Source organism: Pimephales promelas, chromosome 1 (assembly GCF_988280905.1).
Source record: "Pimephales promelas chromosome 1, fPimPro1.hap1.1, whole genome shotgun sequence".
Classification (NCBI taxonomy): Eukaryota; Metazoa; Chordata; class Actinopteri; order Cypriniformes; family Leuciscidae; genus Pimephales; species Pimephales promelas.
This window is the reverse complement of record NC_142769.1, coordinates 22,970,057-22,994,651: the sequence shown is the minus strand read 5'-3', so window position 1 is coordinate 22,994,651 and position 24,595 is coordinate 22,970,057. Positions and strand designations below refer to the sequence as shown.

Here is a 24,595-nt window from a genome sequence, read left to right as displayed (position 1 = left end):
TTAAGGGTATAGAGGCAATTTCAGACAGCCTTGGAATTTGCAACCCATGTTTTCACTGTCATACGGTAAGGAGCGGTATTTCGCATTTTCTGAAAGAGTACAGAATCTCCCGATCAAAACACAGGTGAAGAGAAACAAGCGATAGAAGCATTGCTTACGCACAATGGATGCTTGGAAATATCTAGCAGCAGAAGATCCTGTGTTGTAGTAAGGATAGTTTTTCCTTACTAATTCCCATACTGTACTTCTTTTTGAACTGTTGTATATATTCACTCAAGTATATATTCAAGTAGATTTTGAAACTAAGAAACATACATCAATTACTATCAATACTCGATTTAAAATGTTCAATATATTCAGAAATTTCGCTGTCTTTGTCAAATGGAGGCAAATCCATGCATGTTTTGAGAACAGCTGTATATCTGGTCTTCAAAGAGCTTGTCTGCTAGCCAGATGCTGTAGATGCTGTAGATTCATGTGTGGGTGGATGGAGGCCCCCTTTGTAATGAAAGCAAGAGTTTGCATTGTTGTAAGAGTGTTGTGGCAAATTGGTGTAGGTGTATTTTTAATCAATACTGCTGAGTTTTTTGGACTTTCAATGTTAACACATAATTGTGTTCAATTTAACATCTTAGACAAATAGTTCTGTCTTTGAAGGATATGACTTCAAAGAAATGTGGGGAAGAGGGTTATATTGAGTATACGTCAGAGCTTGGATTTTCACTTGCCGGTAAATAGATGCTTGCAAACAGAAGTTTGACTGAGGAGGTAACCATAGCAACAATGAGGATGAGAGTTTTTTTATTTATTTAATTCAATAGTAGGTGCACATCAATACTATGTACTGGCTGTAAAAAATGAATGCGCTTTTTCTAATCAATAAAATTGTAGCAACAGATTACAAACAAAATTATTAATTAAATTGAACAAATTAGAGTTGAGTAAGTATTCCTTAAAAGTTAACCATTAAAATGAGTAAAGTTTACACCAAAAAATTAAACAAAAATGTCTGAATAACAGACAGACATCAAAGGTTAATTAAGAACTCTTTATTTTATATTGCCAACATTGAAGACACCTGATGTTATCAAGCACAATCGCTGAGGGAGAAAACTGTAATTTTAAAACAAACTTAAATGTCTTAATGACTTAAATGTACATTTTTTATTTTTTATTTTTTAACTTTTACTCATTTTAAATGGTTAACTTTTAAGGAATTAATTTGATTAATTATTATGCAATTCTAATGTGTTATATTGAATTAATAATAATGCTTGTAATCTCTTGCCACAGTTTTTTTTTTATTAAATAAAGCGCATTCATTTTTACAGTGTACATACATTGTCATTATTTGTCACTATAATAGATTTATTTCATGATATAATCCTTTTTTGTTTTGATAAACAAGCTGGAATCTGAAACAAATTTAGCATGTGCTTAACATTGACAGTTTGCACGTCAAAAACATTCTTACAGAAATTCTTACAAAAAAGTTGACTCGCCTGAAAGTCACTGCATAATTTGCATGCTTTCAAAAACACAATTCTTTCTTGTTTCATTTAAATTTAATTCTGTGAAATGTCTTGAGACTGCCATGGAAAATGCAGATTCCTATAAAGTTCAGATTCTGTTGCTGTTTTGCAAATATACATGTTTAAAGCCCTGATTCTCAAATTAATTTGCTTTAGCTGTTAACACCCCTGTCCCCGATAGCCTCTTACATTATCACATCTATTTTAATTAACTGAAGTACAGAGTACTTTGCATCTAGCATATTTAATTGGTCCCACAGAATCAATTCAGTTCTGATAATGTTCCACAGGTCTCTCTTTAATGTTTTATATTTTCTTACTGTAAGACCTGCTGTCCTTCTATGCGAGTATTTGGGTCTTGGAGAGTGAAGTTCTGTTTATTCTGGTTACCTTTTACTCCTTTGTTTTCTTTTGGCCTAATGAAAGAAATCACTGGCTGCATGTGTGACTGATTTAGATGATAGATCTTTTTATTTTTGTATCAAAGGCTACAGCACTGAAAGCACTAAATTGATTCTTGTGCCTTTTTAGCTTTATGGTGTAATGACTGTTAAAAATCACAATATTTCAGGTAACAGATGAGGGACTGGACGGTCTGTTTTCTCTGTAGGAGATCTGTCCCTTCATCTCTTTCATTAATTCTCCTTTTTGCTTTCAATGTGAAATGTAGTATCTCTCTCATTTGCCCAAACAGAGGAACCTAACATATGCATGTATTCATTTATAAATATTAATGTTCATGGCGCTCTCTCCATTCTTCCAGAGCTCGGAGGCTCAGCTATAGGACTTGACTCAAGAAAGACACACTTTTAAACCTCGATAATAGGAATGTTTGTGATGAACTGGTTGGATGTTTTGTCATCCACACACTATACAGTAAATGACTGTCATGAATTCATAAATGTCACAAAAAAGCATGGTTTTTAAACTGAGCTAATGATATTTTCCTAATTTTACTAAACCTAAACATAACACTCCACAGAAAACTTTCTGCGTTTTTACATTTTAGTGTTATTCAGTATTATTTTGTAATAATTGCAAAAGGGGAAAAATGAAGCTTACTTGACAACAACAGTTTAATTTCAATATGTTAACAAATAGAAAATTAAAAAAAGACTTTCTGTACTTTTTACAGACGATAATGTGTAAAATTACACATTATCGTGAATTATATTATATTGTGAAAAGTGCTATATAAATATACTTGACTTGACGATAAGAGTGTTCAACTTGGACGCGCAAACGATTGCTTTAACCAGCAATACCTACTTGTAAAACCAAATTAACATACAGTATCTCTAAGGAAAAATTATTAAATATTGAGAATGCAACAGACCATATTATATTTTCTCCATATTTAACTCCAAATGATCGCCACTGATCGGAACCAGCTAATAATCACACATTTAGATGATGCAAAGACACACGCATGCTCATGCCGTTAGAGGGCGAATATGAAAGGCTGAGGAGAAAAGCTGGATCTCAAGATCATTTAGACAATCTGGGGATAATCAAATAGGCACAGCATGCTGGGAACTTACATAACCTGGAGGCTTTTTTTCAAGAACAGCAAACAACTTCACTTCTCAGGACCAACCAAAGACCACAGTACTTCTCACTATTAACAAATTGCTCATTAGCATGCATATTACTAGGATATTGTCTATTTATTAGCACTTTTAAAGTATATTTAATGGCTGGGAGGAACAGAGCCCATTGGGGCCGCAATGAGCTACAGTAGCTACCTGTGGCAGTGGGAAAAGTTTTCGTACGAAAAGTTCTAAGAAAAAAATACCCCCTTAGCCAGTGAGAGCGGGGGTGGACAGAAGTTCAGCAGCAGGACACACAACACAGTCTGCAGGACATCAACACCCCTGTCCTAGAGGAGGAAAAAGAAGGCACAGGAGAGCAACCTGAACCCAACCCATCACGACCAACAGCAGAGAAGAAGATCCAGGGGCAAAGGCCATTATTCAAGTGGCCAAAGGCCTGTGACAAGATGCTGTGGAAGGAGGTCAACAATGATAAGATAAGATAACAAGACAATATAACAAGTCATAAAACTTCTACAGGAAGAGATTCAGAGCAGTCTTGCTCTGAGGAGAGCAGAACATTTTTGGAGGAAGCGCAGAAGAGAAGGTGCAAACAAGATCATGCTTCTACAAAGATCACTTCAAATTTGAGAAGAGTCTCTTTACAAAGGAGAAGAGTGAAAGTCTCTTAGTGTCAAAGGCCAACCTGGAAGAACATCTGAAAAATTCCTGCACATATAGCCAACGCCAGGAAGTTACACTCCCTCCTGTCATGCCACCAGTCAATCCACTAGAGCACAAACTGGATATCAGTCTACCTAGGTGGAGTGAGGTAGAATAAACCATGCACAGAGCAATGGTTGCATCATCTCCAGGTCCCAATGGCATTCCATACAGGCTCTACAAAACGCTTCAGATGTTCTGTGATTCCTCTGGAAACTGATGAGAGTTGTGTGGCAAAAGAAGGAGATAGCAACATGCTGCTTAGGATCGCACCGAGAAGAAGCACTCTGAGGACACAGTAGCATCGCAACAGAGCGTTCAGCCAGGGTGACCCCAGTGTACCCATGGGCAGTTGCCCCGTCGAGGGAAGGAAGGCCGGAGGAGATCAACGAGGGATCGCTGGAAGACATGTGGGTCTTCAAGGATTTCAAGATCTCCTGATGCACATCCGGGAAAAAAGGTATTGGAGTAGACGCTGACAGGAGTCAGCTGCCACACCCAAAAGCGAATCGTCCAGCAGCGAGTGCTCAGGACAGGTTCGAAAGGTTCCACTCTAGTCCGATGCTCGCAGTGATCCGGGAAAGCATGGCCGTCCTCTCAGGATCTGACTCGACAAATGCCATATGCACACCCAAAGTGGCAGCACTGTTGAATCTTCACTTTCTGAAGTTTCTAGCCCACCCTGTGAGGATTCGATTCTGGAGCGTCAAGGGAAACCCGCGGGGCATCTGAAAATAGACCCGGCGGAATCCCCTGAACACTCGCGGGTTGTGTCACTGAAGATTGGGGCGTGGTCCACGGACAAACAGTCGGCGGTTTGTTCCACACTAACACCCTCAGGTCACTCTGGCCACCAGCCGAAGTAGCAGTTCGGGGTGTGGATGAGGGGACTCTCTCTCTAACAAGATCATTGAGTCTCGACCGTAATCCCATGGGGAGAACGTGAGTCATCCACAAATGCTGCTCTAGCATGATCAAGCCCAAGCACGCAGAGCAGAGAATGTGCCCATCATAATCATTTGAGTGACTGAGTCCGAAATGAGTTGAATGCAACCAGAAATGCATCTTTAAAAAGACATGCCACGTGCAAGCTCTTTTGTGAGAGGAGAAAAAAAAAAACTCTGCGATGTTGAAGCGAGTTGGGAGAAACCCGCTCACTGGCAGATCACTGCACAGATCAGCAGGCAATGTGAACTCGCTGCAGATCGCCGTCACACCAACACTGGAAATTGTGGCTCGTCTCGTAGAGCGAAGTCAGAAATGGATGTGGAGCGAAGAAATACTCTTGGCTCCGAAGCAAAAACATATCTGCATGTTGCCGGCGTCCTCTTTTATACCCATGAGGTAAGGCGGAGATACCCTATGCAAATTCCACAGACCCATGGCATTTCTTTGCCATTGGCCCGTATTGTATACTCGTAGTCGATAGGCTCTCTAAGCGGAATTCCATTCTTCGTCATCTGACGGAATTCGGTGTGACAACTAATCATACTTTAGTTTAATGAACTCCATACTTCGTTGAGGATTCACGCACAAATGTGAAGTAGCGTTCTTTTTCCCTCACAGAACAGCAACACTACAAAACTGTTATTTTACAATATGATGCATTGTTTTACATTAAACTACACAAAAGTATATAATTAAATGTATCAGCCTTGAAAATATTGAGAAGTAAAATGCAATGTTTCTTTCGTCATTATCATACTTCCTATCTCCACAACGCTTGTTAGCTTAGCTTCCGAACAAGATGGCTGAAATTGATTCAGTGAAGTGAAGTCCCACCCACTGATCTGTAGTAGGCCTGTAGGGTGAGTGGGTCCCACACCCTTGAATAATAATGAGCTAATGTTTGTAGTCCCTACACTTTTTAATGAAATGTGACTTCCTGCTTATTATGACGCAAAATGACGATTTTTACATCATAATAAGCAGGAAGTAAAACACTTAAATCCTTATTTCTCCCATCTCAGGCGAAAATAAGGGAATAAACCATGACCATTCAAAAATATGACTGGGTTTTTAAAGATACTTAATGCAAATGGGTGAAGTGTCCCTTTAAGTTGAATAAGAAATAAAAACTTGTGACTTTTAACTCTGGTTTCTCTAGCTATTTGAGGAAATGAAAACGTAACACTTAAATGTGAATTTGAATTTAAATGTGAATTTGCCGTCCACCACCAATTTGCCACAGCCTTTGAATTGGGACATCCTTCGTTGCGCCTTGACGCAATCATTCTTCAAATAGGATGCAGCCTTCAGAGGATGCAACCTTTACATTGGGACACATCTAGAGACTTATTTTGGTTTGCTATTGTTGTAACCTCATGAGTGACAGCTTGTCCTGCTCCGATAAATACGACATCACAGAAGAGTAAAGATGTTGCTGCAAATGGGTGGGGATGTTTTGAATGGCATTTGAATAATAAAAAAGAATAATGACGTGCAATGATAGTTAAAATTATAAATATAACTTATAATGAAATACTACAATATTCCATTAAAATAAGAATTGTACATATTTTTTTTATTTGATAAAAAAATATCATAATGTCTCTAACATGAGTCAATCAAGGGAAGCTTGTTACACATTGACTTATTTGCTCAGGTAGTTGTGCTCTGTCAAATTCAGAGGCTAATGACTGAGTTTCTCCCCGACCCGTAATTATATCCTGATATCACTCCTTTGGCACTGTTTTTGGTATGAAAATAAATATGCCAGTTAAATGCCACTTATTATTATAAATAAATTTGACACTTCATTTGAATAAACCATATCAGACTGTAATCTCTATTGTTAAGAAGCTCACACCTCAAAGAATCATTAAATCATACCTAGCACCGTGCTGCACTAAGCTAGATTGATCTTTTTGTAGAATCTGTATTGTTAAAGACCTGTCTTGTATGTGAGCAGGTGGCATGATGTAGGTGCGCTGTGTGCTGTCACTTCATCAGATAGACACAGTTCAGACAGACCGATCTCAACACAGACAGCAAGTGTCAAAAACTGTCTGGAAGAATATGTTCTGTGTCCCTAGCTGGATTTTCTTAATTGCCCTACAATCGATTATCCATAATAGATACCTCTAATGTATCTCTACATATAAAGTCCATTGGTTGCTCTTGAAAACTATTTTTAGTAATGCATATTTGAAGACATCTGTACTAAAAACAGCCTCTCTCTACGTAGATTAAAATGAGTTTAGCCACACATTCTGCTTTAGTGGGGAGTCTGGGAATCTTCATGCTCTGTCATTAGTGAAGCTATATTGACTTTCATTTGGAGAAAAATCAGAAAAGGTAATCAGTAGAGTGTCTGGAAAATTCTCAGTGGTAGAAAAAAAGCAATTATCCACCCAAATTCCTGTTTCTTGCTCACAATAATGAAGGTTATTGTTTAGAGCCCAATGAAAGCGTTTAGTCATTGTAGAAGCTTTGAAAATTGATCAGATTACACTGTCAATTTAGTTTTATTTGTATAATGATTAATGAGAGAGATTGCCTTGGTATTTGACTTCTTCATATATGAACTAATCACTGTTAGTTGTATCGCAGCTCATTAATGTGTAAATACACAAGTCTTTCTCATTAATCCACAAGGCAGTTTATGCTGAAAAATCTAAATCGTTTACAAGTGCAAGGCAGGCCTAATTGAAATGGGCATTTGAGGATATGAGGGTGACCTCTGCATTGCTGATACTCTTTTGTACAATTGCACAATATAATAATTCTTGCTGTGGCAAATCTGTAATTCTTCAGTAGGACGCCTTGCTGCATACGCTGCAGAGATAGATTAGTTTTCAATTACCTGTGTGTAGTGAAGCTTAAAAGCTGGACTGGCCTCTTCGTCATAGCTGTTAGGACTATTTAAAGCTCCACATATGAGATTTTGCTGATTCTGAAATTCTGAAGTGTCTGTAGAACTGCTGTGACAGATCTAGGGTTTTTGGATGCAGGCATTTCAGTGGAGTGTTTCGCAGCTTCAGAGTGCTGCCCTAATGTACTTCAGATTCAGAGAGTCATGGAAGATAGGCAAAGATACTAAGGTTTATACTAATTATAAACATTTTCATTCATGATTAATTTGTTTACTGCTGCAATTAGCAAACTGTCTAGCAAATTTTGCCAGATTTCAAATTAAAATGCATTTATGTTTGAATGCATTTGAGATTTGTATGTGGGATTGTGTGTGTGTGTGTGTGTGTGTGTGTGTAGGTTTGGCTATACTTGTACTTGAGGGCCTTTATGCCTGCACTTAAATAGTGAAATATTATGGCAACCGACCAGTCAAGACATTTTTACTGGTCCTCATTGGGTAAAAAAGGCTTTAAATAAATGTGTGTATGTATATATATATATATATATATATATATATATATATATATATGAACAGTTCAGATGCAAAAGCCTCTAAATGCCATTTGAAATTTTCTTCTTTAATGATGATTTTTATCAAACTTGTATATTTAAGTTCAGTAATTTCACTTAAATAACAATTAATAGGTAGGCCTAATTATCATTGCCATTTAAGTGAAATCACTGAACTTAAATATACAAGCTTGATAAAAATGATCATTTTAGAAGAAAATGTCAAATGGCACTTAGAGGCTTTTGCATCTGAACTCTTCATATATATATATATGATTGACCAATCAGAATCAAATATTACACAGAGCAGTGTAATACATACATATATATATATATATATATATATATATATATATATATATATATATATATATATATATATATATATATATATATATATATGTATGTATTACACTGCTCTGTGTAATATTTGATTCTGATTGGTCAATCATGCCATCCAGCAGCAGTATGTTATTCCTATTCATTGCTGAATAAAACCATTTTTCAGAAAATCCCCAACGAAATACATATTTATAGTTCTATAGTTATACAGTATATATATAACAACCCTAAATTCATAGCACATTTTTTTTATGATTATACTGCAAGCCTTATTTAGTTTGCATATAAATTATGTTTTGTCACATTCAGACTTGAAGACGTGAATGCTCACACCACTGCTGATTGCTCTTCTGCCTCCGCTGTGAAAGCCCACTGTGCAGGGAAGGACGACTGCTTGTGTGTGTGGGTTTCATGATGCAGAAGATAAAATGCCTGCCAAAACTCAATTGTCTAGTTTCCCGTCCTGCAGCTATAGACACTTTTTTACCCTTTCGACAATAGCACCACTCTCAAGCCCATCCATCTGAACAAATATAACTTTACCAGATGCATCTTAAGCCTTGCCTCAGACCAAACTGTTCAGCTGATGGCAGTTCTCCATTTCAAATCTTTTTAATTCAGTTTAATCCGTGACGGCAAACTCATACTCACAGACTGTGAGGAGAGCTCACTTACGTAAACAGACAAAAAGATCAACAGCTTCAGTCACATAAATAAATCAACGTTTTGCTTTTGTGTTCAAGGTCAAAACTAAGATCAGTACAAATGTCCCTTTTAACGTTTCTTCACTGCCAACCTTTGTCTTTTTTTGTGTAAAAAGCTGGTATTTTTTTTTTCTGCTTGACAAATCATGCCTTCCCATCAGCCATCTGTTCTGATAAATGAAGCATTATTGGTGGCAACATGCTGCATTTTTATGTTCCTCTGTGAATCAGTGCACATAAGAGTCAAGTAAGAAATTACCATGTAGTCCCCGGTGACAGTCATATCAGGGGACAAGGGCATGAAATAGATCAAGGTGAAAAATTTCTTATTAAATGTCTTATCTTCACCAGCTGTGCTGATATTAGATATTCTGTCAGATGACTTGGACTAGAGGGATCTCAGATATTATTTTTTTCCTCAAAGACGCTTCTAGTTTCTCCATTAAAGCACATCTATGAGCTCTCCCAGTGGAAAATGTTAGTGGAGTCTCAGTTATGTGTTATTTATGAATCAACTGTATATTTGGTTATAACTCCTAATTGGAAAGCATAAATACAAATTCTGACTGGTGTAATGTAGTATAGAATGGAGAATTAATGTGGATACACTCTTAGAAAAAAAAGGTTCATTGGGGTTCTATATATGAAGCATAAGGTTCTTTACTCAACTCCAAAGAACCTTTTAAAAAAGTTCTATAATGCTAAAAAGTTAAAGGTGCTCTATGTGGTTTTTAGCAGCCTCTAGCGGTGATGTTTGAGAATGCAACAGGGGTACTCGTGCTCGTGTGCTTGTGCGTGCTCGATCTCAAGAGCGAGCGTTCACTACCGGCCACACGGAGACTTTCAACGCAACAGAGAAAGCATCGCAACATGCTGGAAACTAATGTAAACTAGGGATGCACCGAATATTCGGCCGCCGAAAATTTTCGGCCGAAAATGGTCAAAAAGTGCATTTTCGGTTTTCGGCCGAAAGACTTTTATCACCGAAACAATACGGCCGAAATGTTGTGATGACGCAAACAGAAACCGCGACCTGCACGTGCTTGTCTGAAGCAACATGTCTGCGGTGTGGACGTATTTCAGTGTATCTGAACCCGCGATGAGACGGAAACCTTGTTTATCCACCTATATCTGCTCTAAACAATGCGCGCCACCATGACGACGACTCCGGTTGCGAGCGGGTCAAGAGCGGTGCGCGTGCTGTCTGTGGAGACTCGCGCTGCGGAGGCAGGCGAAAGACTCCATAGAGACTCCCGCGTTTTCGGCCTTGGTTTCCTCTTTTTCGGTTTTCGGTTTAGGCCAAGAATTTTCATTTCGGTGCATCCCTAATGTAAACTCCCACTGCAGTTACATTAATAGCCTAAGACTACTTTTATCAGCTTGAACTAATGCTCTGTGCTCGTACCATGATAATGTTAAAATAAACTGCATTTAGCTGATGTTATATAAGCCATTTGTACACAACTATTTGTGTATCTTTCACAATCAGCAATGTGAACATAGGTGAATGAATAATATGATAACGAAAACGGTTAGCGAACTAGACTAGTGAACAATTTCAGTGTAAAAGTAAGATCGTATGAAGTAACATTACTGTACTGAACGTGTCTGGAAATGTGTATAAACAAATGATAGTAGTGGGATGACGACGTTAGTCAGTAGATCTGGTAAATAAAATAAGTCACATCCTAAAGCACCGTCTTTTTGTTATCCTGGAACATTCTTTTGTATTCATTTCATGTTTCATGTAGTTCACCTTGCTATTTGTGTTTACTAATATGTTGTAGCTACTAATATGTTGTCGATGTTTATCCGCGTTTTTGTCCAGAGTCGATCAGATTCACGTTTTGCCTGACGAGCTTCAGCAGATAAAACTTTTGGCACAAAGGTTCTTTATAGGCTATTATTCATTCATATATATATTATTCTGCAACACAGTGCAAACAGCGGAAGAAACGGCAGCTGCAAAGACGACGCAAAATGGCACGGGAGGGAAAAGAGACCGGTACAAGAAGAGTGGTAAAGAACACTGACAAACAGACCAAAATGGCGGGTCTAGTGGGTCAAATCGGACCATATGATGAAACTGTCGAGCAGTTGAGCTAGTATACGGAGCGGTTCGATTGTTTTTTCAAAGCTAACGGGATAAAAGATGATGTTCTAGTACCAAGTTTTCTCAGTGTAATGGGCAGTAAGACATATAATCTACTGCTTAGCCTTAGCTTGATCCAGCCAAATAAGCCTGGTGATAGTTCATTCAAGGACATTGTAACAATGCTCCAGGAACATTATGCACCAAACCCCTCATCATCACTGAAAGATTTCGCTGTCATAAACGCAGTTAACTAGAAGGAGAATCGATCGCACAATGTGTTGCTGTACTGAAGCGTCTGTCGGAACACTGTGAGTTCGGCACATCACTGAGTGACACCATAAGAGACAGATTTTTGTGGGGGTTGTGTAGTGAGACCATTAAAAGCGTCACATTTTTGTAAAAGTAAACTAACGCTAGAGCAAGAGATGGAAATCTGTGTATCCATGTAAATGGCTGCAAAAGAAGCACAAGAGTTAAGTACATCCTGTTAATTTCACAATGTGTACAGTGAAAGAATGAAACTGGATGATAAGAGATAATACACAACCTTAAAGGGGTCATGAACTGGCTTTTTAATTTTTTTTTATATTGTTGTCTGAGGTCAACTTATGACTTTTTTTTTTTTTTTTTTTTTTACATTAAAAACATCAAAATAAATAAGTAATAGGCTATTTTCTACCCTAGTTTTGAGCCCACCTCAAAAACGATCAGTTTTTATGGGCGTCTCCCATTGAAGACTTGGAAGTAAGTGTTGATCTTCTTTGACGTCATAGTTCCCCACTTTTAAAAAATTAGTCGTTTGCTGAGTCTGGTGTCAATAAAAGCTTTTGTTGGACTAACAAGGACGTTTTCAGTTCTGAAACATACAGGATATTCTTATAATATGATGACCTCTTAGATGTCAAAAGCCCAATGAAAATTTGATTTCTCAGTTCATCAACCCTTTAAGTACACAAAACATGCTTCATCTCGGTACATACTGTATGACTTATAGACTTAAGTTCATATTAATACAAATGCTCTGATGGATTAATTGATTCATTCAGTAAATTGTTCATCAAACTGATCCAGTCGGGTAATTCCTAAGTTGAATGTTTTCACTAATGAATCAATTAGTGATTAGAAGAACCAGCTCACAAGACTCCTTTGTTCATGAATCATATGAACTGGTTCTGCTTTATGGCGCTTTTGTGTTCAGCCCACAATGACAAATCAACAGAAAGATTTGTTTTCTTGATCTTACTTTATGATAAATAGTCTTTTTCTGTGATCACATTTGATTCAAACTGCAAGCTAAAACCAGGTAAAATATCAGTTCTTTTGCTGTGGCGCTGGATGAAAAAAAAAAATATATTTTTAGACTTTGTAGTACCATGTAAATACCATGGTACATGATGTTTCTGAAAGTTTAAATAACTTTTTTTGCCTATATTTGTCAACACAAGAGTAGCTTTAATTCTGACAGGTCATGTCAGTCATGCTCGAGTCAGTTGACTCTCAAACGATTCATATCTAGAAATACGACACCTATCATAGCATCCCTATAAGGTCTATTCAGTATTATCAGCAGCTTTATCGCATTGCTCAGGAGCTAATAACCCATCTCCTCTCTTTTGACCACAATCAGGTCTTGGCCTTCTGATATTCCTCTTCAAACCAAACTGTCATCTTGATTCTTGTTGTCACATTAAATTTTTGTCATTAAGAACATTAATGAAATCTGTAATACATTTATGTTGGTTCTGTGCTTCTGAGTATTCTGTAGAATGGAACCATAGAGCCAATCTTTGACGATAGTGGTCCTGACAAAATCACAGTTTTTGTAGATACATTACTCACATAAAACAGTTTCTTATTAGTTTCATAAGCCTTTTATAATCATCTGTCAGTCTTCAGAGTCTCTCTGACTCTGTCTCACTCTCTCTCTTTTATGTAATTTATCACAATCTGAAGTATGTTTGGAGGAGTAGGGCAGGTGACATTCTGGTGAGCCCTCTTAAAGAGTCATCAGTTCTGATTCTCCCCAGGATGTGTTTGCCTTGATTAAAAACTGCTCTCCAGGAGAAGACAATGCCTCTCTGAATGCTAAGAGTGTTCTTGAGAATTCAAACATAGCAGATAGTAGCTAGAAACTTGTCCATTCATGCCTATTTTAAGATTGTAATGTCTGAAAAAAGATTTCATTACACTCTCTGCTGTATTTGATGTATTTCATTTTCATCCTAAATATTCAAAGAGTAATGCACTCACTCATGAAGGATTTAATGATTTTTTAAAATATCTGTTTGTAGCTGAACTCTGTTTGCAGATGGATACTCTCGTCGCAAAGGCCTATATTTTTAAAAAGCCTTGTTCACTTCTGAGAGAGATTGAATTTTTGAATAGTAAGACCCAGATGCATATAAAATGATTTTATATGCTTTTTTGATGAAAGTAAAATGAGAAAATATAAAATATTATTGTGATTCTGGCTAGTAGACATGCTGCTGTCTCTAAATACAGGTGGTTGTATTGACAGGGCAAATAGTCATCATTAGACCTACAGTACATTGGTCTTCTTTCACCAGCAATTAATGTTTTTATTGGGATAGCAATTGGAGTTATTTGTCTTGTTAACTATGCTGTCTGTTCAGGTGTATCCTTAAATACAACAACAGATAACAGATTCATTGCATAATTGTCTCTCAAACATCCCTCAAACTACAGACCTTCTGATCATCATCTCAGTTTTGTGACCTTCATTCCACTACCACTGCATAAAAAGTGGGATGGATAGATATTCCATTTTTCTGACAGTTAGAAGAAATCAATTGACTTGATGTTCCATATTCATGCTGCTTTGGCTTTGCAGCATCCCCATCAACACTAACACTGACAACCTTTCAGGCTTCAACTTTTGAAACCACCCATTAGTCACATGAAAAGATTTTAAATGGAAGAAATTAGGAAAAAGGGATATTTTATCTGTCTTCCATCTGCCACCCTGATATCTTGTTAGAGCCAGATGCTGTGGGAGAAGAACCCTGCTCCTTAGATGATAAAATGGCATCCAGTCCCCCAATTTTCCTCTGCTTTCTTTTTCTTTAGTACCTCTATCATTTTACCTGTTTTTCATACTTTTCCATGTCACGCTTTCTCTCTCATTTTCTTTTTTAAATTCCTTAAAACTTGTGTTTTTTAATTAAGTAAATTTATTTCTCTAATAACTGTGTTTTGTAAATGAAGATTTCACTAATTGTGTTTCTTCCCACAGATATGGAGAAGCAGGCAGACGGGATAGGGTCCAGTCATAAGAAACACCTATCCTCATCTCTCATACCCTTTGAGCATGACGATGCTGCTGACAGTCAGGAGGAGGGCTGGGGGGTGAGTGAGCCATTATCTTATATCATAATCAACACTCTGTTCACTTTCAAGTAGTAAGGTGAAAGTAGTTACTCTTGGCTTTGATGTGTTAGTTAAACAGTATGCAATGTTTGGTATGCTATGCTGAACATGATTTTCAGTGGGTGTTATGTATATCTACGCATCAGGATTTTGCTCTGCTCACAATAAAAAAAAAAAAGCTTTTACGAATTCCATGCCAGTGGATTGTTGACATCCATGCATAATATAACCTCTATCTCCCTCTGTGGCCCTGTGGGGAGCCAGGCACGTAACTGGCTCAAGGGATGAGTCTCATTAAAAATAACAGTTCTTTCATACCAGCACAATACATTTAGATTTTTTATTTTTTATTTATGTTTTGGTCATTGTATTTCTTTCTATGTCCCCATGCAATCAGAAGCTAGTGAGCTCTAAAACAATTCCAAATTTCACATTTAGAAGATCAATAATTTTGATTAAAAAAATCACTCTGCACTTCAGCTACTCCCCAGCTAACAGGGAAAATCCTCAGAACTTTGGCTAACATTTTGGAAAGGTTTTTTCAAAATTATGAACAAACATTATTCAGGTAACATTAATAGAACATTCGTTCAAAGTTGTTTGGTCTTTAATAATGTTCTCAAAACATCAGCACAAAAACATTAGGCTATTTATACATAAATTATGGAACTTTTTTTCCTTATATGTTTTAATTGTACGTTCGTCTGACAGCTTTAAATGTTACTGCTTGTTTCAGAATGTTCAGAGAAATCTAAATGTTACAAAAATACAAAAAAAAATATTTAGGCTGTACAAAGTTCTGGCATGAAAGTCTATGGTGCAGCATAAAAGATCGGCCAAAAAACATACAACATTGCCATTCCCATTACCATGCCAATCACTTGATATTATTATAATGGTTAGAGAGGCTCAGTATTGTAAACAGCAATGGCGAGCAGATCAAACAACACCACTACCGCACATCAAGACTGAATTACAAGCAATTTAAACTACTACTAAAAATGACTAAACCTCCTGACTTAACTTTACTCTTTTGCTGAAGTAACAGTGTCATATTAAATCTGAAAAATGTATCTATTGGATTTAATTTCTGATTTAACTGTGGCCCTCAAATGTGGCTTTGATGAAAAGCGACAAACAAACCACTACTGGTTAGTTTTTTGTTTTTCTAAAAATGGATGAGCCCTTTGATTTTGCTTTGCTACATCATTTTTTTCAATTGGAAAAAAAACCCCCAGCTCATTAAGTAAGGGTTTACAATTGGTTTTGAGTTATATCGAGTATGTATTATAATGAACTGATGTAAATAGCATTTTAAACTTTACAAAGCTCACTCATTCATATTTGAAGTCATATGGATTGGAGTTTCTAATTGTTTGTCAAACAGTATGTGCTAGCATACGATTTAGACAAATGTTCTTGAAGGAATAAATAAAGTGGTTTGAAGTGGCTGTGGAGGTCTAACCTGATTTAAGAGCTCTGTGTATCTTTGTCAGCACTGAGATAATTTTAATCATGGTGAGGATTTTATGAGCCCTGGAGTAAAAAAGTACTACTCAGCCTTTTCTTTAACCCCACTATGGCACAGGAAATGATAAATTATGTATTTTTTTTTTCTGTGTGGCATATATGCCCAGTTTATTCAAATCGTTTTCCAGCAACACTTGTGCCATCCTGCAGCATGATTTTAGCTTAGTCTCTTAGCTGTCAGCTTACTGTCTGTCCCTGTAGCTTTGACATACTAACTACATGTGCTTGCCATGTTCACTGATGCAGTTCTTTGTTAGGCTAGGCAGAGGATGGAAACAAAGCTTCAGCAAGTCAATATTTAACAGTTTTAGCCTACAGTAATTTCAAAAATGCCATACTGAAGCATAACTTTGTATCACAAAATTGAATTCAGTGATATTTAGGCTGACTTACAAGGAGAAAAAATGTGGATGAAGCATCTTGTACACACAGCAGCAGTAGGTGAATTTAAATCTGCCCATCTGGATGTCACCATTAGCTGCTCTGCTCGCTCCAGAAGAAAACATGGCTGGGATAGCAACAGTCACAACAGAGAGTTGCAAAACTAATTTTGGGAGGAGCAAAGGAGAAGCCAGTGGGAAATATCTGGGACAGCTGAACCTGAGTATTGAACTGGGTTTTTATGATTTGTTTACCCTCAAAAGAGACACATTCAAAATGAGATAAGTTTAGACAGAATGAAGGGCACATAAATGTGTTAGTCTGTGGGGGGATTTGTATGTTTTGATTCTAGTCCTTTATGGTCCTTTTGTCTTCCTGTAGTTTATAACGTTCTATCCTCTCCTGAAGAATGCCATCAGGGACATTTGTCACATTGATTTTTACTAGTCTTCTGCACCCATGATTGATTTTCTAACCATGATTAATCCCACTCCTTGCTGTGTATTGCTCTGCCTGGGGCCACAAATAAGTCTTGCTTTGCTCTTTTAAACCTTCAAGTCATTTTTAAATCATATTTGTTAGTTAGAAATGTGAATTTGTAACAAATGTGATTTTTATTATACTATATTTGCTTATCATGTATTTTGTGCAATTTGGAGCATTTTGAAAATGTTATTTCGTTCTTGGTGCATAAAAAAGTTTAGCATATTTGTTAAAGTCAGCTTGAGAATAACACAGGAGGAGCCTAAATTGGTTTCTACAGACCTGCAGGTGGTAATCTCAGTGCCTGATGGGTCTTTGCAGTCCCCTTTCTTCACGTTTTGGCCGTATAAGGGGTTAGAGTTTGATCTAGACAGGCTCGGTGGAACTTTTGTTGACAAGCTTAGAAATTCCACTTTGAAAAGCTCCTACAGCAGACCTTGCTGCGCTCACTGGAATAACACGAGATTCTGTCTTGGAGTTTGCCAAAGCCCTGAAGAAGAATTTTAGGGTGTGAGAGATGTCTCAACAGATATAACCTTAAATAGAATATATATATATATATATATATATATATATATATATATATATATATATATATATATATTTTTTTTTTTTTTTTTTTTTTTTTCCATGGGCTTTGGGCTTTATTTCAGAACAACATCAGAAGAAGGCTCACTGTGTTACTCGTCACCATTCTGAATGATCGTTTCTACTGTGGAAAATCATATCATTGAACTTTTGTTCCCCCAGGGTGATATGAAGGCATAACCCGGACATTACGAGACCAGCAATTTTCAGTTGTCTTCCATTTTAGTCATACTTCTTGGTCAAGGATCTTGATTATTGTGAGCATTTAGATGAAAATGGTGACCCAAAGCAATGATTCCTTACTACATGTTTGCTTAGAAAATGTATATTTTCATCACTCAATTCAAAGCATGTTAGTTGTAAAGACACTTTATGAAATCAAAACATCTAAGTAGTATTCTGCTTAACCCACAGCTAGCAAGTATGTGTTTCATATTTGGCATAAAAACCTCTCAGAATCCCTAGTTAAAATATTTTCTATGATCCAGTGCATTGCAATTTTAATATTAAAATCAGTCACATGATTTGTTTCTCGTTTTGATACACTGTGCATACTGTGCATGTAAAATCTAAGGTTACTTACAGTTATTTTATATTCTTTTACCATTATAATTACAAATGTTTTTCAAAGTTTTCACATTTCCTGTGAAAATTCAGGCACCATTATATATTCTATAAAAATATATCAGTATTTTTAGATCAAACACCTTACAAGAGTTTACAAGTCTCTTAGGTAAGTTTTGAAATGCCTCTCCTCCTGCGACATTTCTCAGGGCTATACTCGGATCAGTCAAGTAGTTCAAGTGCTACTGTGAGTCTGTTGTTTCTCTACCGCTGAAAGACTGACAGGTTGAGTTGTGTGTTCCAGGTCAGAAAATAAATTTTTGTTTATGTGTGTTTGGAGGCACAAAGTAGAAAACAGTCTGCAAAGAAGATTTTTTTGATTACTCGTTACTGAAAAATATAACACCATTATTCTCGTCACTGTGGATAGTAGAGGCTTTTTCTTCAGCATACGAGGCGCATAATTTCCCTTTGCCTCTCCTGATAAGAGCCCACTCAACGAGGTCTGTGATGACGCCTGGGCCTCCCCACACACCTTCGTAAAACATTATAGACTGGATCAACCTCTACACCGGGTTTACAAGTTATCTAGTCTTGAGTGTGCCAGATTGCTTCACAACAGGGCGGATACTAGTCAGTGTGGCGCAGTGAGCATTTCGTTCCCCATTGTGTTGATACTCGATGCAGCACAAATTCCTTTCGAGATGAAACGTCTCGGGTTACAACTGTAACCCTCGTTCTCTGAGAAGCCGCGTCCATTGGCCACACTTCCTGCGCTCCTGAGAACAACTTGCTTCCACCTATCAGAAGCTGATTGTGTTGTGATCTGGCATCCTTTTATAGCTTCCGCATCACCGTCACATGTGGCGTAACGATTGACGCAACACCAATCGAGATTGGACTAGTTCCATACAGGCTTCAGGCACATCACAGTGAAAACGTTCTGTGTTAGTCTTGTTAGATATGTGTATATATTCTCTGTCTGTGTTAGTATGTGTACGGAGTCGTTGTTGTATGTCACATTATTCTTTGGAGGTCTGTTTCAAGTTGGTTTTTGTTTTGGACTGCTTTGTTGGATTTTGACCCTTGCCTGGCTGACTACGATATTTGGATTACCCTACTAATAAACTACTGCAATTGGATATTCTGTCCCCTGTGTGTGTTCGTGACAGAACGATTCCGTCAAAAAGATATCCAGCGGTATGTTTTACAATATCCCTTCCCCAGCCACCAAGCGGGAGAGAAGGGAATTTTTTAAAGGGACCCGGTTGGTCCAGTTTCGCGGGACCCGTGGAGGTCACAGTGGGGGAGGTTGTCGGGAGATGATCCCTTTCCCTGTGGTCCCTGTCCCGGTGGTCTCGCGTCTGGGGGTCCGGAGAAGGAAGAGGACCACGACAGACCACTACATTGACTCCATTTCTGCAGAAGCTGCACCGATCCGTCTGTCAATCTCCTGTTCCATCCTTCCCTCACTCGTGAACAAGACCCCAAGATACTTGAACTCCTCCACTTGAGACAGGAACTCTCCACCAACCTGAAGTGGGCAAGCCATCCTTTTTTGACAGAGAACCATTGACTCGGATTTAGAGTACCTGATTCTCATCCCAGCCGCTTCACACTCGGCTGCAAACCATCTCAGTGTATGCCGGAGGTCCTGGTCTGAAGGGGCCAGCACGACAACATCATCCACAAAGAGCAGAGATGAAATCGTGTGGTCCCCATCCCTGACACCTTCTGGCCAGTGGCTGCGCCTAGAAATTCTGTTCATAAAAATGTATGAACAGAACCGGTGTCAAAGGGCAGCACTGCTGGAGTCCAACATGCACCGGGACCAAGTCTGACTTACTGCCGGCAATGCGAACCAAGCTCCTGAGCTCCCTAGCACCCTCCACAGGACGCTGTGAGGAACAAAGTCGACTGCCTTGCCCAAATCGACAAAGCCCATATGGATTGGTTGGGCAAACTCCCATGAACCCTTAGGTACCCTGGACAGGGTATAGAGCTGGTCCAGTGTTCCATGACCTGTACAGAAACCGCACTGTTCCTCCTCAATCTGAGGATCTACTATCGTCTGTATTCTCCTCTCCAGTACCCTGGTATAGACTTTCCCGGGGAGGCTGAGAAGTGTGTTCCCCCTGTAGTTGGAACACACCCTCCTATCACCATTATTAAAAATAGGGACCACCACCCCGGTCTGCCATCCCAAAGGTACTTTCCCCGACCGCCACATGATGCTGCAGAGGCGTGTCAGCCAAGATAGCCCCACAACACCCACAGACCTGAGGTATTCAGATCTCATCCACCCCTGGTGCCTTGCCACCGAGGAGTTGTCTTGACTACCTCTGTGACTTCAGCTTGTTTGATGGGCGAGTCCATCCTCAAAGTATTCCTTCCACCGTCCGATGCCATCCCCAGTTGAGGTCAACAGCTTCCGCTTGGCTCAGGAGTCCCACAAGCCAACCAGGCCCAATAGGACTCCTTCTTCAGCATGCCTTACTTCCGGTGTCCACCACTGGGTTCAGGGATTGCCGCCTCGACAGGCACCAGAGACCTTAAGGCCACAGTCTGAGCGGCCGCATCGACAATGGAGGTGGAGAACATGGTCCACTCAGACTCAATATCTCTAGCCTCCCTCAGGTTCCGGTCGGAGTTGAAGATCTCTCTGACAGGAGACTCGGCCAAACGTTCCTAGCAGACCCTCACAGTACATTTGGGTCTGCCGAGTCAATCCAGCTTCCTCCCCCACCATTGGATTCAAATCACCACCAGGTGGTGATCAGTTGACAGGTCCGCTCCTCTCTTCCCCCAAGTGTCCAAGACATATGGCCAGGGTTCAGATGAAGCCACCACAAAGTCTATCATCAACCTCCGGCCTAGGGTGTCCTGGTGCCACGTGTACTGATGGACACCCTTATGCTGGAACATGGTGTTCATTATGGACAAGCCGTAACTACCACAGAAGTCCAATAACAGAACACCGCTCGGGTTCAGATTGGGGGGCCAATTGGTTCGGAGGTGTGTAATATGTGTTCCTTTTAAACATTTTTAGTGCTTGTTTTGTTTGTTCCTTGGATGACTCAGATAACAGACTCAGATACGATTCATGGGTTCACAGATTTTTCCAACAGCGGTGAACAATTAAAATTTATGTTAAAACAGTTATGACGGAACAAAGCGAAATTACACAAGTTTGGCAGTTTGATACGTGCTCTGATCCACTGATTCGAAAGAAAAGATTCATAAAGATTTTGAAGCTTCATGAAGCATGTTTTGAAAGCGCCCATCATACTTAGATTACCATGTACGACTCTTTGCTAACTGCAAATACTCTGAACTTGCTTTGTTTCAATGGATCTCACTCAGGAGTCCTCTTTACAGCAAAAAAAAAATATTTGTGTGGAAACTGTATATATATATATATATATATATATATATTCAGGATTATTTGAGAAAGTAAAACAAAAAAAACAGCACTGTTCTCTGACTTTCGACAAATTGAATGCCCCCTTCCTGCAATGATACATTTCTTGAAAAAAAATACTGACCCTAAACTTTTAAACGGTAGTGTATCTGCCATTACCTCTGTTTTACGTCTTGTTTGTTTACTACAGACAGACTTGTTCTCATCTTGTGTTTTCTGTATTTTTTCTGTCTGCCCAGCTTTATTAAAATAATTGTTTGTCAGAAATTTTCACAAGTAGGACAAACTTTACCCCCTGAACATTAGAAAGGGGCTTTCAAAGAGTTTACCAATTAGGCTATATGTCCATCTTTCTTTTTAGTTTATCTAATGTGAGTCTTTATCCTCTTCCTATTATCCTCAAGTGTGGACTCTTTTGTAGCATGTCTATTCAAGCTCCCATCATTGATTTGTCTGCTTTTATGTCCTCTGTTTAATGGCAGGGAAAACACAAATTGAAAGCTAATGTCTCTTGCGGATGAACATCTCTATGTGTACAGTCCCCAGCCAGAAAAAAATATAATGAAGGCTTCCGATTAAGAGGGCTAATGGAAAAGATATGTTTGTCCCTCGCTCACATACCTTTTAGTTTACCATACATCTTAAGCTCATTTACTAAACTATTTAATCTCAAAATGTCATGAGTATTCTTACTAATATATTATTTCAGCTAAACATGACTTCTAGGTAAGTTGGCTAAGAACAAAAAACGGACTGAAAATGGATATGAATCGTTCATATCTCCCAACACAAGTCCCGCATTGTACGCAGCTGTTCGCGCCTTCACTGCTGCTTTGGTCGTCTTATCAACCCATGGTTTCTGGTTAGAGAAAGTTTTATTGTGATGGTTTGTGTTACTTCCTCAAACAGAGTGCCAACAAAGCTGATAGCTGCATCCGCAAACTCATTAACGTCACCAGAACTAGCCGCGAACATTCACCAGTCCACGTTATCGAGCATGTCCTGTAGCATGGGTTCTGATTGGGCAGACCAATGTTTCACATCCCGCCCCTCAAAAGCTACCAGCACGTGCATTTGTTTATATTCCAGTATGAGAAAGATAGCGGCATGATCAGACTTCCCAAAAGCCGGTAGCAAGTTAGCTTTATAACCATTGCTGAATTGAGAATAGCTGTGATCCAGTGTGTTCTTCCCTCTGGTTGAACAGGAGATATGTTGGTAAAAGTTTGGCATTACCTGTCTGAGTTTTGCCCTATCAAAAGCTCCAGTCACAATGATGGCAGCATCCGGATGACTGTTTAAACACACACTGAGCACATCATATAGCTTAGACAGGGCTTTATCCGTGCCCGCCTGAGGTGGGATATAATTGCCGTTGTAATGACCGACGTGAACCGAGGTAGATAGAAAGGGTAGCTCTTATGATCATTAAATGCTGCAAATGAGGTGAGCAGGAATGCGACAGAGCGATGATGTTTCTTGAGTTACACCATTTGCAGTTCATCATGAAACATTTCCCGCTACCCCTGATTTTACCAGCCTCAGCTGTCCTGTCCATCCGTAAAAATCTGAAGTTATCAGACGGTATTACAGCTGTGTCTGGTACCGCCGAGGTCAGCCAGGTTTCGGTGAAGCAGAGGATGTTGCAGTCCCTAATATCCCGCTGGAATCTTATCTTGACCCTAAGGTCATCTATTTTGTTCTCAAGCGACTGGACGTTGGCGAACATTGGCGAGTTTCATTCTTAACCAACTTACAGTTGTAAAACGGAATACAATTTGCGTGTTTGAGAACTCACGTCTCCAACCCATATTTTTCCGTGACATGTCAACAGTCTCTTTGGCCAGGTTGTATTTATAGCATAGGGGCTTTAGATTCTAGAGAGCATTTGATTGGACAGAAGATTGGACAGGGATGTCATAAAAATCTGTGATCCATTTTAGCGGAAGTGGGAGACTATGGGCTCTATCTTGCACCTGGCGCAAATGACTTTGGTAACACTTTAGAATACGGTTCCTTCGTTAATGAATAACTACACAAGAACTAATGAGTAACACAATATTAACAATCTAGTAACTATTATTAACTAACAAGAAACTCTGATTAACGAACTAGTAAGTAATAGCGCACAGACGAAAGTGGTAGTTCACTATTAAGTAATCAATAACTACTATTTTTTTAATACTTCCCAGAGAACTACTGAAAAAGTTTATTAACAATCTAGTAACTATTAACTAAAATAAATTCTTATTAACGAATTAGTAAGTAATAGCTCACAGATGAAAGTGTTACTAGATACTTCTGTGGGAATTACTAATTATTTGGATTCGTATTATAAAGTGAAGATCATTGGAACTAACTAGTAATTACTCAAGTGTTACTAAAGACATTTTCTAAAAGTATACTAAAGTTCACCAAAAATCTCAAACGGTTGCACAAATCATGACTAGATCATGTAGTAACACTTGAGTAATTACTAGTTAGTTCCAATGATCTTCACTTTATAATACAGATCCAAATAATTAGTAACTCCCACAGAAGTATCTATTAACACTTTCATCTGTGAGCTATTACTTACTAATTATTTGGATCCGTATTATAAAGTGAAGATCATTGGAACTAACTAGTAATTACTCAAGTGTTACTACATGATCTAGTCATGATTTGTGCAACCGTTTGAGATTTTTGGTGAACTTTAGTATACTTTTAGAAAATGTCTTTAGTAACACTTGAGTAATTACTAGTTAGTTCCAATGATCTTCACTTTATAATACGAATCCAAATAATTAGTAACTCCCACAGAAGTATCTAGTAACACTTTCATCTGTGAGCTATTACTTACTAATTCGTTAATAAGAATTTATTTTAGTTAATAGTAGTTACTAGATTGTTAATAAACTTTTTCAGTAGTTCTCTGGGAAGTATTAAAAAAATAGTAGTTATTGATT

At 38.4% G+C, this 24,595-nt stretch overlaps 1 protein-coding gene across 6 annotated transcripts in view; it reads left to right on the top strand.

The window, feature by feature from the left end:
- b4galnt4b (beta-1,4-N-acetyl-galactosaminyltransferase 4b) overlaps positions 1–24,595 on the top strand; it is a 99,668-nt gene that overhangs the window by 16,230 nt on the left and 58,843 nt on the right. For all 6 annotated transcript variants that reach the window (XR_016155443.1, XR_016155449.1, XM_089129344.1 and 3 more), the window contains one exon: positions 14,547–14,659. Coding sequence is in view for 4 of the 6 variants with exons in the window: in XM_089129344.1 (XP_088985470.1) it covers positions 14,547–14,659 (113 nt within the window). In the remaining 2 variants the exon portion in view is untranslated. The remainder of the gene's footprint in view (positions 1–14,546; positions 14,660–24,595) is intronic.